We start from the raw sequence: 15,241 nt of genomic DNA on the forward strand, positions 1-15,241 counted from the left end.
ATTCTTGTAAAGGACAGTCTATGTCCAGTGCCTTCTCGTTTTTAGCTTACCATTATTCTCATCCCTTAAAATGTAGGCCTGCTTCCAGTCTACTCAAGTTTTCTTTCCCGGGATGTTCAAATTATTAATGATACCGTCTCACATTATTCTTCCTCATCTCTCTACGGTTAGACAGAAATTATCTAGCTCATTCTTATTTTTGACGTCCTTGATACAACTGCCTCATGGCTGTCTCTCATCCTGAATTCTGGAGCCATATTAATCTTTAAGTTTTATACACTGTTTTAATCATATTCATTCCTTGACTCAACTGTTTTCAAGGGTTCTCAATGCCTACCAAATAAAATATAACCTCTCCAGACTGGAAGACAATGCCCTCAAGTAACTCATGCTCTGGTCAATCTTCACTACTTATAATTTCTTATAAGATATAACCTAGTTCTACTTTATCTTTCTACCACAGACAAAGGCATTTCCTCTCCCTAAAATACACTTGCCCTGCCCAATACTACTGAACTCTTTCTTACTATTCCTTTAAAAATTCTTGTCATTTACTTCATTTTGCTTTCCTTTATCTCTCCAGTTGGGACTGGAATCACTCTAAAATTACTCTATATTCCACATATGTGAATATATGTGATACACTTACTATTTTTTTCATTCATAGGATACCTGTATATCATATGTCCTTTAGGACATTGTATAATATGAGTGAAACAAATAACTTTCATATAAATTCGGAGTGAACTGATACTTTTCTCCCCCCCATCAATGTGTCCCTCATGGCATCCAAAACATTGCTACTGATCACTTAAATGAATCTGAATGAAAAGATTTCTCTTACCAACTGACTACCTGAGGTTTATAGGTTTTTCCCTTGCCTCCTTCTCAGTTTTCCACTATATGAATACCACTTAATCCCAAAACTGGAAACAAAAATTCCCTCAAGTTGATAGCAATTCTAAAAAGGGGAAGTTTAATGTTAATAAACTTTCACTTCAAAAAATTCATGCATATGCAATGAAGACCAAATTAATATCATCATGAAAAATAAAAATAAAAATCTGTCATTGATTACATAGGTTTATAAAGTCATAAAGCCCTGGGTAGGTGGCTCAACTGGTTGGAGCATCCTCTTGTTACACCAAAAGGTTATGGGTTCGATTATCAGTCAGGGCACACACATAGGTTGCATGTATTAAAATCTGTGGGCCAGACGCTATAGTTGGCACATCCCCCATATTTTATCTCATTTAATCTTCACAACCTGAAAGGCAGTAATTAATTATTATTTGTTTCCACTTTACAGTAAATGTATTTCCCACTGTCATCCTAAAGGTCACCAATTCATTTCCTAATGTACTTCATTTTCTTATCATCACTAGGTTTCAGTTTAACTCAATTTAAAATATCTCCTAAATTTTTTGTCTACTTTAAAGTCAAGGATTCCTTGCATGTTACTAAAAAAAAAAAAAAGAAATTCCATTGTTTGAGGCTATTTTAACTTTCTTGTTTGCATATGTAACCTCTAAAGTCACATATTTCACATTAATGGTATGTTAGGAATCTAACAATTAACTGACTGACAGGAATTTACATCACTGTACATTTAAATGAATAAGAAAAGGACTATCTGACTGACCCAGTAAAAAATGACTGCATGACTAAACCACTAGGGTGAAGTAAACAATTCAAGCATTAATCATTAGCTGCTGTATATATCACTGGTGTAATTAGATTTGATTCCTGCCTCAAAGGCTTACAATCTAACTAGACAACACAGATAAAACACACTGGCAAAAGAAATAGAACAAAAGGACCATGAGCATTAACTAAGTAGCCATGAACTTAACCTCTGGCATGTTTCATCAACATCAACATAACTTTACAGAAAATAAAGTTCTGACAAGTAGAAAACAGAGCTTAAATAAAAGTGCCACCAAAGAACATGTGGAAACATGACAAAGAATGAAATGAAAATATAGAATCTATTACTGTTTATTCAAAATAATATAAATTAACCAGTTATTTCATTGCACATGAGGTGCTATGGCCTTTTCTCTGTTATGTAAATATAAAGGCTTATCAACCTATAATTTCAATATGAAATTAATCAAAGCCAAAATGTTTTGCTCTGCAAACTGTCAACTTGACAGGGCAACTAATGAATTTGTTAGCTGCCTAGCAACGAAATACCATTGATTCTTCTTACCTTGCTGAGTGAATTTAAGACTGTCCTTCTACTCTACCACAATTCCCTCTGAAACAGTTCAGATTTATTGATAGCATCTGTATTATTACCCAATGACCCGCCTCCATGTATAAACAGAAACTAAAAACAATTTTAACAATCAAGAAACAGAAAGAGAATATTGTTATGTAAGAAACATATAGTAAAACAGTATACCATCTAATTTAGCTCAGAATAAAATGTTTCTTCCCTCCAAATCCCAGACTATGATATAATGACTGTCAAATATTTTTAAGAACACTCCTTTCATCATCCTTTTTAAGCTACAAATAGCTTTAGTCTTTTATTATAGATGATCTAAATATGAATGAAGACTAAGCTTACCTTTACTACTTTTTAATGACTCAGTAAATAAATATACCAAAGACACGTTACGCTACAGATTAAACTCCCCACTATTACATTTAATTTTCATATTCTGACCATTTAGTCTCAGAAAATTCAGCACCAAACATTTCTTATTTTAAAACTAAGCCAGTAAGTATACCAAACAATATAATACAGTACAACTAAAATCACTGGATATAAACTTACTTTTCAGCAAAATCTTTACTTCTCCATTTTCTTTCTTGATCTCATTCATTGCTTTATATTTCTTTTTCTCTCTCTCTTTTTCTTTATCCCTTTCTTTAATTTTGTCTTTGATTTTATCTAAAAGACAAAAAAGGAAATATTTTAAACTATTTTACAATTTTGTTTTTCTCCAGTGAATTATAGTACAATTTCCAAAATTTCCTTCATATTTTGAACATGGAATACATGATACACGTCATAAACTACTAAAATTTATCATTATACATTTCCTTCTAAAGATTATTTTTCATTTACTTCATGTCAACCACACTATTAGACTAACTTCAAATCACTTAACATAATTGCTAACTTGAATTGACACAGTAAACTACAGTTGGAAAAGTACTAGCTTTGAAGTTGGGCATATCTAAACTGGTAACATAACATTGAAAAAATTACTCAGTCTTACGGTAAAATGGTAGTTGATATCTTTCTCAGAGGTTACTATAAAGACTAAATGGAAAAAGATAAAATGATTTCCCAGTGCCTGTTATATACTACTAGATGTTAGTTCCCTTACTTTGTACCTTTTATAAAGCATATGTCCGATCTGGTCAGTTGGTGATATTATATTAAGATAAAGGGTATAAAAACTCTAGGAATTACTGTCTACAATCTAAAAATTCAAACTTTAAGTTTATAAAATTAATTGATATCCTATTAATTCTTGTTTTTTCAAGCGCCTATGTACCCAGCAAAAATCAAGAGGTAGAAGAGAATTTAAAAATAGTGATATAGTCCTTGTCCTCAAAAAGCATACTACTAATTATAAAGCCATGACAGAAGCACGCAAAAACCATAAAATATCCTTCAATGTAACAGAAATTATATAGTTATATGCATATTGTATAATTTTTAAATCCTTCCTTACTATCCTTTCTACCCTCATTCAGGCCCTAATCACCTAACAATTGGGTTGCTGTTTAAATCAGCACTATCCATTAGAAATATAATGTTCATGACATATGTAAATTTAAAAATTTACTGAAATGAGTGGAATTAATTTTATAATATATTTAACCAATATATCTAACATTTTTTAAATGGAACACTAAAAAAAAAATACTGTGATTTTTACATTCTTCTTTCATAATAAGGTTTCAAAATGCAGTGTATACAGCACAACTCAAGTAAAGTATTAATAGCTCCACAGTAAGTGTTCAATAGCAACATGATAATAGTGACTACCATACTCAATAATCTCAGGTCTAGACCACTTAAAACAGTTCCCCAAAAAACTAAATCCTTATATTTAAATAAGCATCTTAAAAGTTACACTCATTAATGATAAAAATATACAGATTCAAATAAGATATTTTCACCTATCAAACTGACAATGTGGTTTTTTTTAAGTGATAATACTGAAGACAGATGAAAAGAGATTCATGCTGAGTATAAGAAAAGGGTTAGGGTACAGAGGTGAATAAGACACATAACGTCTTCATTGTTCACATATAACTTAAATTATACTAAATTAAGCTTTTCTCACATTTTTTATGAGTTTGCTATTCTTACTTTTTGATACTTAAAGTCCTTTTATAGGCTGTCATCCACCTTTAAAATGTTACTCCAAATACCTTGGGCTTAGACCATATATGTTACTATTTTCTAAAAAATCACACATTAAAAAAAAATTTTTGCACATCATTTAAAATCAAAACTGAATGCAGAGGTGGAGGTGGAAGAGACTACCGGGGGGGGGGGGGGTGGTAATGGGAAAACTACATACATACATACGTGGAATAATAATAACAATAAAATAAAGTAAAATAAAAATTAAAACCGAAAAAGTCATCTGAAATATATCTGCATTTCATTTTCCAGTTATCTCTATTAAGCTTATTATCCTAAACTGTTATTTCAGTAACTATTAATCTTCTAATATACACACAGGAAAAAGCATATAAATTCAATTTTCACAAAAATGAAAGCACCTCAAACCCCTCTGTGCTCCCTTCTAATATTTATGCAGCACCTCAAAGGTCAACCATGATCCTGACTTCTAACCACATAGATTAAAACTACTATACACTTTTAATGGCACATATAAAGAATATGGCATTCTATAACTATACTAGAGCCACAAAATATTTTACAAAATAAAACTATATTAAAGTGTCAGGAAATAATCTATAATATGGTATAACCCAAAGTTTTTATAGACTTAATTATAAATACACCTATAGACTTTATTTTTTAGAGTAGTTTTAGGTTCATAGAAAAATGAACACAAGGTACAGTTTTCCCACATATACCTCCTACACTTACACATACTAATTTTTAAAAATATTTATAACTGATATACACTTTCAAAAAACACAGCGAAAGTTAACAGTTCAAATTATTAAAAACCATTATTTTTTAAGCGACAAAAGTTTTTAAGATGCTGTAATAAGAACATGTTAGTTTCATAACACAGGAAAAAGGGTCTTCGTATATGCCTTCAAGTTAAAGTAAAGTTAAATAGCTCAAATAAAGATAAGTTCAAGGTGTGAGGTCATTATATGAAAAACATCTATAGAGGCTCTGGTCATGATGGCTGTGTAGGTAAAAGCAGTACTAGGAACCTCTAACAACCACATCAAAATAATAACTAAATAACAGAACAATCTTTATTCAGAAGCCTGAAATCTAGCTGAAGAGAAGTTCTAGAGACATTTTGCCAAGATGGGAGGCGTAGGTAGACATGCTGTGTCTCTCTCCACAACTAAGAAGGAATACAACTACCTCAAAACTAAAAACAACCATAAGTACAAGAAAATCGAACTGCATGGAAGTTAAACAAAGGAAGAAAGAAAAAAAGAAAGAAGAAATGCTCAGCCAAACAGGTAGGAGGAGCAGAACAAGGGCGGAGAGGACCCGGTGTGGTAATGGCAGAAAGCACAGTCACACATTATAGAAGTAGGGAGGGACACCTGGGGAGCTATCCCAGCACCACATCAGACCTCGAAGCTCATGGTTCCAGTGCCGAGGGAAATAAAGCCTCATTGCTTCTGACTGTGAAAACCAGTGGCGGCAGCAGAATCCATTTGTTTAGGAAGCCCCCATGGTCCTAGAACGTCCATAAACCCACGCACTCTGGGAACCACAACCAGAGCAAAAGCTAGAAAGGCGACAGTCCTATCCAGGAAGTAGGAGAAGTGCCTGAAAAAGGGGAGAGTGCTGAGCAAGTGGCCTTCTTCCCTCTCAGACCCATCCCCCACATAAAGCACGACAACCTCATGAATACCTAAGGCTCCACCCCTTACAATGTAACAGGTGCAACAGCTCAATCTAAGACACAGGAGGCTGTAAAGTTGAGGAGACAGAGAAGTACAGCACAAAAGAGGAAACAGGTCAAGGCTTCAGTGGGAGAACTAAGCGACGAGAAGATAGCCAATCTAACAGATGAAGAATTCAAAACACTGGTGATAAAGATGCTCACAAACTTGAAAGACATACCTGAGTATGGCAAATGCAGAAGGGAAGAACTGAAGCCTATGCTAAGTAAAACGAAGGGAAATCCACTTGAAACCAGTGGTGAAGGGAAGGAAACTGGGATTCAAATCAATGATTTGGAACATAAGGAGGAAGTAAACAGTCAACCAGTACAGAATGAGGAAACAAGAATTGAAAAAAAATGAGGAGAGGCTTAAGAACCTCTGGGACAACTTTAAATATGCCAACATCTGAATCACAGGGGTACAGAAGGAGAAGAGGAAGAGCAAGAAATTAAAAACTTATGTGAAAAAATACTGAAGGAAGACTTCCCTAATTTGGCAAAGGAAATAAACATACAAGGCCAGGAGGCACAGAGAGTCCCAAACAAGCTAGACTGAAGAGGACCACACCAACACATCATAATTAAAATGCCAAAGGTTAAAGATAAAGAGACTACATATCTTAAAAGCAAGAAAAACAAAGAGAGTTACCTACTTAGTAGTTCCTATAAGACTTTTAGCTAATTTCTCAAACTCTGTAGGCAAGATGGGACTGGAGAGAAGTATTCAAAGTGATGAAAAGCAAGGCCTCACAACCAAGATTAGTCTATCCAGCAGAGCTATCATTTGGAATGGAAGGGCGGATAAAGTGCTTTGCAGAAAATGTAAAGCTAAAGGAGTTTATCATCATCAAGCCATTACTGTATGAAATGTTAAAGACAGTTATTTAAGAAAAATGAAGGTAAAAACTATGAACACTAAAATGACAACAAACTAACAACTATCAACAATTGAATCTAAAAAATAAAAAAATCCAGCTAAGCAAACCAGAATAGGAACAGAATCATAGGTATGGGGATCATTTGGAGGGTTATCAGCTAGGAGGGGGAAAGGGGAGAAATGGGGAAATGGTGCAGGAATTAAGAAGCGTAATTGGCAGGTACAAAATAGACACGGGGAGAGACTTTCGGCCAGGATGGAGGCCTAGACTGACATGCTCCATCTCCTTCCACAACTAAGAAGGAATACAACTACCACAAAACCAGAAATAACTAGAAGCTCCAGAAAATAAATGCAAGTTCAACGTATGAAGTTATAAAGAAGTGGTGCTTGTCCAGATGGGTAGGAGGGGCAAAGCCAAGGCAGAGAGGTCAAGCTGTGCTGGTGGCAGCAGCAGCAGTAACGGCAGCAGGACAGCAGTAAGCACAAATACCCATATTTAAGGGAAGGCGAGAAGCATCTGGGGAGCACCCCTGGCTGCAGACCAGAACCATCAACTTGCGATTCCAATGCTGGGGAAGGCAGACCCCCACTGCCTTAGACTTTGAGGCTCAGAGGGGGTGGGGACAGAGGAGGAGGCTCCCGGTCTCTCGGCGGAGAATGAACAGCAGGAATCCATTTTGGAACACCAGCCCCACAGAAAACGCCACAGCGGTGGTGAGAAGGGTCGCCTGGTTGTGATGAGTGCACAGGGCTCCGCCCCCTGTAGCACAGGAGGTGTGACAGCCCTGCCAAGGAAGCAAAGGTAAACACAAAACTGTCAGGATGGCACAGATCATGATAGAGATCCCAATCACGCAGCTGACCAGACAGCAAATATCTAATCTCATGGCTCAGCAGATAGAAAATCTTTCTGAGGCACAGTTCAGAGCTTTGGTTATACAAATGCTCACAGACCTAACAGCAGATCTCAAACAAGACGGGGAAGGAATGAAGGCTAGTCCTGCTGAAACAAACAAAAACATGTAGGAAACTAGTGATGAGGGAAAGAGAACCAGGGATCAAATCAACAAATTGGAATACAGGGAAGGAACAAACAGTCAACCAGTGCAAAAAGACGAAACGAAAAGTGAGAAAAATGAGGAGAGGATCAGAAACCTAGAAATCTACGTGACAGCTATAAGCAGGCCAACATCTGAATCGTAGGGTTGCCAGAAGGTGAAGAGGAAGAACTAGAAATTGAAAAATTATGTGAAAAAATAATGAAGCAGAACTTCCCTAACTTGGAGAAGGAAATAGACTTACAGGTCCAGGAAGTACAAAGAGTTCCAAAAAACTGGACCCAGGGAGAACCACACCAAGACACATTATCATCAAAATGTCAAAAATTAAGAATAAAGAGAGAATCTTAAGAGCAGCAAGATAGAAGAAATTAAGTACAAAGGATACTAATAAGACCATCAGCTGATTTCTCAAAAGGAACTCTGCAGGCAAGAAGGAAATGGCAAGAAATATTCGAAGTAATGAAAAGCAAACACCTAAAACCATGATTACTCTATCCAGCGAAGCTGTCATTCAGAATAGAAGGGCAGAGAAAGTGCTTCCAGGACTAAGTCAAACTGAAGGAGTTCATTAGATCCAAACCACTGTTATATGAAATGTTAAAGGGACTTGTCTACAAGAAAGAGGATCAAAACTATGAATATTAGAATGAAACCTGTATCACAACAACCAACAATAGAAGCTAGGTAACCAAAACAAAGGCAAACTAAGTAGCCAACGAGAGTGGGAAAAGAATTATAGGTATGGGAAACATTATGGGGGGAGGTCAGCAGGGAGGGAAAAGGGGGGAAAGGAAGGGAGATGGTACAGGAATTAAGAAGCATAGTAGGAGTGAATGGAGTAGACAGGAAGATGTTGGGGAAGAACTATATGCACAACCAATGGGCATGGACTAAGGGGGGGGGGCAACTGGAGGGAGGCGCATCGCTGGGTGGAGGGCAACAGAGAGAAAAGAAATTGGGACAACTGTAGCAGCATAATCAATAAAGCATATTAAAAATAAAATAGATTGGGGAAGTTAATAATAATATAGGAAAGGGTGAAGCCAAAGAACTACATGCATGACCCATTAACATGAACTAAGGGGGGTGGGCATGCTGGAGGGAAGGGGAGTACTGGGCAGAGGGGAGCAAAAAGGAAAAAAATTGTAACAACATAATCAATAAAATATACTTAAAAAAAAAAAAAGACAAAGAGTGACTGAATGGATAATAAGACCCTTACTTAGGTGGTTTACAAGAGACTCACTTGAGAGCAAAAGACACCCACAGCCTGAAAGTAAAGGGATGTAAAAACATATTTCATGAAAATGGAAACAAAACAAAATAAAGCTGGGATACCAATACTTAGGCAAAAAAGACTACACTACAAAGTCTATTACAAGAGACAAAAAAGGATCCAGTAATTTCATTTCTGGGTATTTATCCAAAAAGAAAAAAAAACACGAAATCAAAAAGACATATATATCTGTATGTCTATTGCAGCATTATTTAAGATATGGAAGAACCTAAGTGTCCATCAACAGATTAATGGATAAAGAAGCAATGTTTCATATATACAATGGAATATGATTCAGCCATAAAAGAGAATGAAGTCTGTAACAGCATGGATGGCCCTAGAGGGTATAATGTTAAGTGAAACCTACAAAAAATTAAATAAACAAACAAGCAGAGCACAAGTAGACTCAAAGGTAGAACGTTTTGATGGCTGCCAGATGGGAAAAGGGCTGGGGAGTTGGGTGTAAAAGGTGAAGGGATTTAGAGTACACATTGGTAGATACAGAATAGTCATTAGGATGTAAAGTACAGCATAGGGAATATAGCGAATAATATTATAATAACTATACATAGTGTCAGGTGGGTGCTATAATTATTAGGATGATCACTTCTTAAGTTATATAAATGTATAATCACAGTGTTGTACACCTGAGGCTAATAGAATTTTGTATATCAACTGTAATTTAAAAAATAAAATGTTTTAAAATATTTATAGAAACAAAAACAAAGGCATAGCTAAGACAAGAGCAGTGACTGACAACATAATCACAGTTACTCCCACCCCACACACAAACTGTTCTAAGTAAATGAAGCAAACACATACCATCCATATACGCATAGTAGAAAAGCAGTTTTGTTGCACAACTGCTATCCAAAAATGTACACCTTTCTAGGTCTTTCAATCTACCTTTAACTCATCCTAGAAATTTTGACTTGTCAGAGCATGTACTTTTTCAAAATCCAACTACAAATTCTTCAATTAAGTTTCTGTAATCATGTTACAGATAACAAAGATGTTACGTTACATGTTACAGGTAAATACGTTATAGCTACAAGAAAGCAGAAAGTCTATAAGCTCGGAATACCTCCCAAGTTCAAACGCTGCAAACTTGATAATTAATAAACTTTCAGATCTATAGTTTCAGCTGTAAAATAAAGTTTAAGTAGAGACTAAATAGGAAATACATACAAAAGCATTTTATAAAGATATAAGCCTTATAAATGTAGAATATTATTATCTATTGAATATATCTAGATAGATACAGATACCTACCCATAATAGTGAGTCATAAATAAACATTTTTGGCCATGAGAAATCACAAAACCACTGTCTATAAAATCTTAAGTCAGTCACTACCACAATGTTATGCATTCATACTTAAAAGTCACTGCCAGAGCTTTTCACAAGGAAAATGGCTCCCTGGCATTGTGTTTACTGTAATATATTATTCTTAAGAAAACAAAAACAAAAACTGTCCTTCTTAGTCAGTTTTTACTCATTTTTCATTCATGACCAAAAAAATGTACAATTTTATCCTTCGTGGTCAAATCTAAAGCCTGAAAAGAATTTTTAGGTCACTTAACCATCACAATTCTCAGAATAAAAGTAAAAATTATTACACTATAAAGACAAGAAATGACCTGTTTTGAAAAGTGGAACTTAACATAAGGGTTACATTATTCCCTCACTTACTGCGGGTATTACGTTCTAGACGCCCCTGCGATAGGTGAAAATCCACGAAGTAGGAACCTTAATTTCAGTATTTATATATACTTTAAGGCTTTATAAACCCTTCCCACACACTTATAAACCATTCCCACTCCCTTATTAACCTTTTCCACACTTTCATAAACACTATGTTCTTAAACATATTCTACACTCTTAAACCTACGTAACTTTAACAACATACATATACAGTACTGTAATATTTTATATGTGTACTCACCAGTGAAGTATACTACAACTTGAATGATAAGATGATGAATTAGCTGTGCAGTACTGATGACGATACCCCTGGCTGGTTTGGCTCAGTGGATTGAGCGTCGACCTGCGAGCTAAGTGTCGCTGGTTCGATCTTCCAGTCAGGGCACATCAGAGAAGGAAAACTCTGATTCCAAAAAACCTCCGCTGCCTTGCGGCATACCTCTTCAGGGGAAAGGCTAAGGGAGTAAACCCCGACAGAAAATCCGGAGCCGGAGTCCCTAAGGCGGTTTGACGTTGTAGTCAATCAACACCGGCAACTCCTGCGGCGCACCTGAACCCAAGCTGTATTGACTCCGTCTTTCCCTTGGACCCTTCAGCTGCGAAGAGAGGGGGGGTCTGCTGCATGGGCAACAGCAGACCCTCCATATCACCCTGCCCAGGCTCTGTAGCTTCAGCTTCACTGGAGAGGGCACTCCAGCGTCATCGCAAGATGTAGATTCAACACGGGAGGAGACAGATACCGTGTCACTCCCGAGTCGGACTGCACAACCATTCTCGGCGGTGCAGATAGACTCTTAAGAAGCTACACCATCGTCTCTCGAGATGGACGGCTGCCGACGACGACTGATGACGATGAAGGTGATGAAGATGAGAGGAATGTACTGCACAGCAAAGAAGAGCATTACAGCTCTTCTAAAGGCACCACTTCATCAGGCGCTTCTTCAGGTGGTGCAGTAGTATCTTCGGCCTCATCCGCAACCTCTACTTCCGTTAAAGGCGTAGGCATAACCGACCTCTTCGTTCGCGCGATGAACATAACTATGGGGTGTTGCTGGCGCTGCTTCTTCTTCTGATTGAGAATGTTTTTGTAAACTGACATGGCACTGTCAATTGAATTTGCAAACTGCAACAAACGAACATATGGGGGTCCCATTCTTTAGCCACTCGTTGAAGCTCTTTGGCCATTCTGACCATGGTTGCAAGATGATCAAGTATTCGGCCAACCTACTCCTCTTCTTCAACCCGTTGTTCATCTTGTTCCTCATCCTCTTCTTCACTTGCTGACTTAGTCAGCTCCTCCAGGTCTTCGTCTGTCAATAGTTTAGAGTGCACATCGATCAGGGTATTTACGTCTTCAGTAGTCATGTCACTGAAGCCCTCTCCTCCCAGTATTTTTGCCAGCCTACGGCCTTATCCACCAGAGTGATGGATTTCATCAGGAGAGAATCCCTTGTAATCATGGACCACTTCTGGCCACAATTTTTTCCAGCCGGCATTCAAAGTCTCACTCTTCATCTCCTTTATGGCCTTTTGAATATTTTGGAGACACGATGCAATTGTGTACTCATGCCAGTACGCCTTTAGCAAGAAGTCTTCAACCGAGTCCAAAACTTCAACAAGGTTTTGCAGGGCATTTCAGGTGTAGAGCGCCTTAAAAGTGCAAATAACGCCTCGATCCATTGGCTGAATGAGCGATGTGGTGTTCAGCGGCAAGAAGTCCATCTGGTAGAATGTCAAGTGCCTTGCAACTGGATGTCTCCCCAATAAGACAATCTTACAGATTTAGAGACTTGTTTGTGGGTTATGTTACATAAATTAACATGTGTTTTCTGTTTTCAAAGGGCATAAGCCTATGACCACATTACCTGAGTGATTGTCTGTACGCATAAGCCTCACTTAATCCTCTGCAGCGCTGCCTCCTGAGACTCAATGGTTTGGCTGAACTAAATGGCTGGGTTGGTGAAGAATGGGATGGTCTGTGGGCTTCACTTTAAAACTGGTTTCTCTCTTCTATCCTAATGGCTTGGACAGAAAGGTCCCAGAGGTCTGAGAGGGGGGAAACCTAAATTATTTCCCTCAGCCCAAACTAAGTATGGTGGGCAAAAGGGTTTTGGACAGGTGAGATGTGCCTGGCACACCTTCCTCAAAAGAAGCCCTTCTTTTCCCTAATGTGGGACATTGAAAAATTAATCCCTGCCTTTTGTCAACTAGTGGTTATGGATTGAATGATGTCTTTTAACCCTTTTCGCCAAATCTGTAGCCCCCAGAACACAACAAGGATGCCAGCCTGTTAAACCAAGCATGCCGTTGTCCGGGGATAGCCAACTGACCTGGAGTCTGCACAATCCTTCCCCATGTGAGAAGGCCACCCTCCCCTCCACACCCCCACTATTATTAGGGTTTTCTGGACCCAAGGGTAGGTCGGACAACGACCATGTCCAGCTTGAAGCAGCTAGAGGAGCTTGAGACCTTCGCCCATTGTCCTTTACAAGATTACAAAGGGTCTTAATATCTGAGAGGGAGGGATAGTTATTTTTCACGAACCATGGGTATGGACTTGGGGGAGGGTTGCTGGGGGAGGGAGATGCTGGGGGGAGGGGAGTAAAGGGGAGAAAACTGGAACAATTGTAACAATATAATCAATAAAATACATTAAAAAAAAAAAAAAGAAGTCCATCTGGACACCATCACACGTTAGGTCAACAGCATGGCCTCCAGCATTGCCCATTATCTGAAGCACTCTGAAGTCAAGGCCTTTCTCTGCCAGATAAACCTTAACCTCCGGGATAAAACATTGATGAAACCAATCAGTTGTGAGGAGTTTTGGGATTCAAGCCTTAGGACTGTGCATCCAGTACACAGGCAACACATTCTTATTTTTGTTTTTTAGGGCCCTTCGGTTCTTGGACTTAAAAATAAGCCCTGGTTTTATCATAAAGCGTGCAACATTCCCACACGATTAAAGTTACCTTATCTTTTTGGGTCTTGAAACCAGGGGCTTTTGCTTCTTCCTTCATAATGAAAGTGCAAGACGGCATCCGTTTCCAGAATAAGCCCGTTTCATCCATGTTGAAAACTTGTTCAGGCAGGCTTATAGCCTCCTTCCTCGATGATGTCTTTGAACGTGTTGTTCATGAACTCCTCAGCTCCGGCTTTATCCGCACAATCAGCCTCTCTGTGCAGAGAAATGCTCTTGAGTCCGAAGCGTTTCTGAAATTCGTCAAACCAGCACTTGCTGGCACTGAATGGGGCTGGTCTGGTTGGAGAAGCACTTGAAGGTCCTGCTTCAGCATTGTGGTCGTCGCCCTCTTCTTCATTCTCATCATTGTCGTGATCATCCCTTTTTGCTGCTAAACAATCATACAGTTGCTTGGCCGTCATCCAGATGGTGTTTGTATCCAGCGATATATTCTTTCTTCTGCAATAGTTTATCCACATAGTTAGTGCAGACTACATCTTCACAATGATCTTATTGCGGGAAGTAACCACCCTCTTTGCTGTTTTGTTGAAAGTCACTGATGCCGTAGACCTGATATTCTTCTCGTCCTTCTTTATATAGCAAACTATAGACTCGTTGATCCCGTAATGGTGGCCAACAGACACATAGCTTCTCCCTTCCTTCAGCATGTTGAGAAGTTCCACCTTCTCTTTTATGGTAAGCATCTTCCTCTTGCGCTTGGGTTCACTGCCAGAATCCTTAGAAGATGCAGAACGTTTGGGTGGCATCATAGGACTTGCAATAAATTCAGCCTTTAAGGAAAATTTCACAAAACACAACACCGCTGAGCAAAACTACGCAGTGATCAGAGGTAGGAGTGAAGTGGACAAGGCCAGATGCTGAACATATGCGCACAGTACGGGTTAGCAGACAGACTGATGCTACGATTACTAAGCCAATCAGTGCCCAGGATACACAAGACAATGCCTTCCACCAATCAGCAAATCATGTGCCATGTACAATCTCACATAGGCAAACGAGCTCGAGCATACATCTCATTTTCAGCGTAATGTATGTGTTCGTCCGCAAAAAAAATACATACTGTAAACAGTGTGCAGTATTTTATTTCGATTTAATATTCTTTAAATGTTAGAATCATTTATTATATTTTTAAATATTTTTTGAAAAATTTTAGGTAAAAATCATTAAAATCATAAACACTACATTATAAATACATATACAGTACTGCAAAATCCCACAATATAGTGAAAAACCCGCAATAAATAATTAAATAAA

At 37.9% G+C, this 15,241-nt stretch overlaps 1 protein-coding gene across 2 annotated transcripts in view; it reads right to left on the reverse strand.

Moving 5' to 3' along the window:
• RSBN1L (round spermatid basic protein 1 like) overlaps nt 1-15,241 on the reverse strand; it is an 80,761-nt gene that overhangs the window by 36,108 nt on the left and 29,412 nt on the right. For both annotated transcript variants that reach the window (XM_090287304.1, XM_090287303.1), the window contains exon 2: nt 2,786-2,902. In XM_090287304.1, the coding sequence (XP_090143430.1) occupies nt 2,786-2,902 (117 nt within the window). The remainder of the gene's footprint in view (nt 1-2,785; nt 2,903-15,241) is intronic.

The sequence above is a fragment of the Furipterus horrens genome, unplaced genomic scaffold (genome assembly GCF_987537825.1).
Source record: "Furipterus horrens unplaced genomic scaffold, mFurHor1.1.pri manual_scaffold_9, whole genome shotgun sequence".
In the NCBI taxonomy this organism is placed as follows: domain Eukaryota; kingdom Metazoa; phylum Chordata; class Mammalia; order Chiroptera; family Furipteridae; genus Furipterus; species Furipterus horrens.